At 50.8% G+C, this 4,919-nt stretch overlaps 1 protein-coding gene across 1 annotated transcript; it reads right to left on the bottom strand.

Moving 5' to 3' along the window:
* Positions 1 to 1,137: 1,137 nt before the first annotated feature.
* On the bottom strand, positions 1,138 to 4,399 carry LOC102245407 (complement C3 alpha chain-like; the record flags this gene model as incomplete). The annotated part of the gene is made up of 6 exons (XM_005885482.2): positions 4,280 to 4,399; positions 4,098 to 4,184; positions 3,184 to 3,387; positions 2,657 to 2,732; positions 2,188 to 2,347; positions 1,138 to 1,236 (listed from the first exon to the last, which is right to left on the bottom strand). Coding segments are annotated over exons 1-6 (678 nt in total), but the record flags the coding sequence as incomplete, so codon positions are not given.
* Between the last annotated feature and the right edge of the window lie 520 nt (positions 4,400 to 4,919).

The raw sequence follows: 4,919 nt of genomic DNA, 5'->3' as shown, positions 1-4,919 counted from the left end.
TGGGAAAGAGATGCCCCAAATAGGCACCCAGGGTTAACACACCACTGGGTCCACCTATTATCTAATCATCATCGTCATTGGAGCCAACACTCACGATGTGCTAATCACATATACACTCATTCAATCTCCAAATCCTATGAGGTAGGTTTTATTTTCATCACCATCCCTACTGCACAGAGGAGAACAGTGAGACCCATGAGATGAGTGCAGAGGCAGATATGCTTTGTAGTGTTTGCTGATTTTTATAGTTTAAATACAACCACGGCTGATTTCAACCTACCAGCATGGAGTCACTGACTGTAGAATTGTGAAGAGATTATAAAGTATGTCCACTGTGTAGGTACAACAGACATAAATAACCTCAAGAGCATGGATAATGATAAAAGGTAGTAAAATAATTAAGAAGTGATGAGTTTTTAGTGTTTACTACCTTTGTTGTTGTTTTTTCTTAATTGATTTGCCTTACCCTGTTTTTACATAGTGTAGTTTACACATGTATTACATCTAGAACTCAGAGAGTTCTAAAAAATACAAAAAATTATTATACCCATTTTACAGATGCACACACTGAGGCCCAGTAATGGAACGTCCCTGAGAGTAATGATCTGAATGTAGGTCTGTCTGACCCCACTGCCCTAGAGCTGTCTCTTTTCTATCATACTTTATTTCAAATCTGCAAGGATTAAAACAAGGTTCCTCTGGCCTTAAAGGTAATGGCCTTTCTCTCCTCCCTCTCTTTTCTGGGGTCCTGAGGAGGGAGAAGCAGCTGTTGAAGTTGGGATCCTGGAGTTCCCCACTTGGAAAGCTAAAGGTCAAACAGCGCACTCTCAAAACCCTAGGACAGCGGTTCTCAACCTGTGGATCCTGACCCCTTTGGCGGTTGAACGACCCTTTCACAGTGGTCGCCTAAGACCATCCTGCATAACAGATATTTCCATTACGATTCATAACAGTAGCAACATTACAGTTATGAAGTAGCAAAGAAAATAATTTTATGGTTGGGTCACAACATAAGGAACTGTATAAAAGGGCCAGAAGGTTGATAACCACTGCCTTAGGACAAAGCAGATGCCGCGATTAAAGAACCTCTACAATCTCTGTGCCTGGGTAGGAGAGGGGAGGTCAGGGCACACTTACGTTGATCTGTCCCTCGCAAATATCTTTAGCCTCCTGCAGTGCGATGAGAACGAAGGCTGTGAGGGACACATCTTTCTCCTCAGCATCATTCAAGCCACCCTAGGGTGTGGAGGAGGGAGTAAGGATGGGGTCACCCATGTGCCTCTCATGCCAACCACCCCCCTGTAGGATCAGTGGGGCAGGGCAAGGGTGGGTCTCTCCCCAGTGTCTCACAGGAGGGCCATACTCTAGTATCCATTCATTCACTCACTCATTCTGTAAATGTTGCTGGTGTTGTGGGTAAGATGGCTCCAGCCCTCATGGAGCTCCCCATCTCGTAGGGGAGACAGGCATGAGCCAACCAGCTCATCACAGATCTATCGTTACAAACTGATGAGTGCTGTGCAGAAGTGGATGTGGCGGTGAGAATGGATAGTGGGGGTGTGTCTTGGTCAGGGCAGTTGGAAAGGTGTCCCCAAGGGATGAGAGGTGGAGCCACAATCTGAAGAGTGAGTAGGACTCAACTGTCAAAGAGGGCAGTAGGAACAGCATGTGCAAAGGCCCTGTGCACTGGAGCAAGTACAGATGGAGTGTGGAGAGGGAAGGCTGCAAGGCTGGAAGCCCGAAGGTCAGGCTGAAGCCGTGGTTCACTCACTTGAGCACACGTCAGCATTACCTTGAGTCAGGGGTTTATTAAAACCCTGATTCCTAGGCCCCACCCCCAAAGTTTCTGATTCATGCATCTGGGATCCAGCCCAAGAATGTCCATTTCTAACAAACTTGTTGCTGATGCTGGTGCTTTTGGCCTGGAGACCAGAGTTTGAGAACCACAATTCTAAGGAGTTCTCGGGTTGTTTTCAAAGCCACGGGGGCTAGGAAACTCTCATTTTGCACTGGACCATGAGGTCTCTGGTTTTTGCAAAGGAGAAGTGACCATCGTGGCTCCTTTATTTCTCTGTCCAATCCACGCTGGGAATTGGGCAAATGGCAGACGGAGCCTGTCTCCTGTTCATGGCGGGGGGGCACTCAGGCACTCCTCTCCCCCAGCCTGGCCTGAATGCGGCCTCTTACAATCATTTCTTGGTGTATAACGGGCGAATCCTCCTGGAAGACTCCATCACGCCTCTGCTTCTCCAGGATCAGCCACTTGACAGCCCCACAGATGACTTCGGAGTCAATGGTGATGAGGTTGGTGGCCAGAGAGAAGACCTTGACCACGTAGGCTGTCAGCCTGGGGGTGGGCACAGAGCATGAGCCAATTGGCTCTGGGATCCAGAGACTGCCATCCCAGCCAAGCAAGGAGCAGAGAGGGGCAGGGCCTGCTCATGTGTGCCCAGTTTCCCGGGCCAGGCCTCAGGACCCAATGTTGCTTGTAGGCAGTGCTTAGTGACGGCAGGTGACTCAGCTAGTGGGCACCTTGACTCTGAAGGTGGAGGGCCCCAGAGGCACAGGGCTGTGTGGGGGAGGTCAGCCTAGATTAACCCAGGCCAGGGCCCAGGCCCTGCTCAAGGTGTACAGGGCAAAGGATGGGCAGGCTCACCAGGTGCTGGACTTCCGACTCTGGTAGGCCGCAAAGGCCTTGTTGGGATGTCTGTAGCTCAGTTGCTGCGTGTACCCTGCAAGGAAGAGAGAGGTGTCACTGGAGGATTGAGGGCTGAGTGGAGGCAGTGGATGATGCGGGTATGCCAGGAAGGAGAGAGGCTTAGAGAGGAACAAGGATTCTGTGAAGGGGGGAAGGTGAGGTTCAGAGAGGAAAGAGGGGGCTCAGGATAAGGAGAAATGTCTGGAGGGGAGAGGAGCTTACACGGTGGAGGGACTCTGAAAGGGTGCAGGCATCAGAGTGAGGAGGAGTAAGGGCTTCTCAGAGGAGAGGAGGTTCAGAGAGAGAAGGGCTTTCAAGGGAGTTCATTGGGAGAGGAAACTCGGAATGACCAGGGTCTCAAAGAAGGGAGAGCAGGAGGTCTCAGAGAAGGGGTGGGGTCACAAGAAGGGGCGGGGCCTCAGAGGAGGAAGGAGCTCAGAGAGGGGCCTCAGAGTGGGGGCCTCCAATAGGGGAAGGGGATATACCCTTCTTGATGAGATCCACGGCTTCCTGCCGCTTGTCAATGCCAAACTTGTCCCACTGCTCAGAGTGGTCCAGGTAGTGCACCGCGATGACAGTGGGCGTCATGTAGATCATGTTCTGCTCTCCACAGCCCGAGGGGGTCACAATGAGGTGCCCCAGCTGCTGCCCATCAATGGCCTCCTCTGCCATCTGGGCCACTGGGGTCCCTGCAGCCAGGAGGAAGGAAGGCATTCACGCAGCAAGACCTACTGTGGGGGGGAAGAGGGTTGGGGCTGCCCCCAGCCTTCTCAGGCTCCAACCAGCCAGAGCCAAAGAGTCAGGGAGTCAGGGACAGCTGGCGGCTGGAGGCATGTGACTGTAGGGGGCCAGGGGGACTGTCCCTGAGTCCTCATGTGCCACCAGTGGTAAAATAATTCCAGGAACAATGGTTATGAATATGTCTATCACGCTTAATGCCATTTGCCAAACTCCCTTCTAAGAGAACCTATATAGCAAACACTATAAAGCATCTCATTTAATTTCCCAACAGCCCTCGAAACAGGTACCGCTATTTGCCTTCATCACAGATCAGGAAACCAAGAGTTTCTATCCCAAACCTAAGAGCTCAGAGGTTGCAAGGGGCTTTGCTAGCTCCTTCCTGTGCCTTCTCCTCCCAGTCCTCCATCCTGGGCAATTCATTCTAGAATTTCTGTTCTTGAACTCTATCACTTCTCATTGAAGCTTCTTTAGCAGCAGAAGCTAAGTACTGCCTGAAGCCTTCTGTGAGCACATCAAGGAGAGGCTGTTCTAGTACATGAGAAGGAGGGAGGCATCATGGTTCAATCTTCCCGGAAGTGATGGAACTGGGTGCCCTCTTTGGGGGTCATGGCTCCCACACCTTCCTGGGCCCCATGTGCTTGGACCAAGGCCATCTCACCCTGCAGGAGGATCCTGGTTTCTGACTCTGTGTCAGGGACTTGGTCACTGAGGTCTGCAGCCTTGACCTCCACTCGCTGCACACCGTCTGTCGGTGGAATGGGAGACACCCTTGGCACCAGCCTCCTTTCACCAGGCCCTGCACACCACCCAGGCCTCACCCCCACTCCTGCGCTGACTCACTCTGGCCCAGGTGTTGTGGATCCAGTGTCTTAACGGCCACAGTCTTGTTCATTCTGATTCCTTCAGGCTGGACAGTGTTGAGGGAAGGGGGAGGTGGGTGAATAAAAGGAAAGATAGAGCCACAGCTGGTCATCAGGGCACTGTTCTGTGGATTACTGTAGCCTAGATGGTATCTTCCAGTCTTAGCTGTGTGACTGGGAGCTAGTTACTCAACCTCTCTGTGTCTCAGCTTCCTTCCTTATAGGGAGGAGGCAATACAAACATCTACCTCGTACTATTGTATGATATAATAACAACATTATAAATTAATAACAATAAAACAGCAAAGCCTTAGAAATCTTCCTATGTGCCTAGAAGCTTCCTTTATTCTGGTTAACTCATTTAATCTTTATAATAAGGTACCGCTATTATTCCCATTTCAAAGATGGGGAATCGGGCCCTAGCCGGTGTGGCTCAGTTGGTTGGCCATTGTCCCATATATAGAAAGATTGCCGGTTTGATTCCAGGTCAAGGCACGTGCCCAGGTCTTGGGCTTGATCCCAGGTTTCAGTCATGCAGGAAGCCGCCGATGGATGTATCACTCTCACATTGATGTTTCTCTCTCTCTCTCCCTCTCCATTGCTCGCACTCTCTCTTCTCT

Source organism: Myotis brandtii, unplaced genomic scaffold (genome assembly GCF_000412655.1).
Source record: "Myotis brandtii unplaced genomic scaffold, ASM41265v1 scaffold9044, whole genome shotgun sequence".
Taxonomy (NCBI): Eukaryota; Metazoa; Chordata; class Mammalia; order Chiroptera; family Vespertilionidae; genus Myotis; species Myotis brandtii.
The sequence above is the reverse complement of the archived record's forward strand: the minus strand, read 5'-3'. Positions and strand labels throughout refer to the sequence as shown.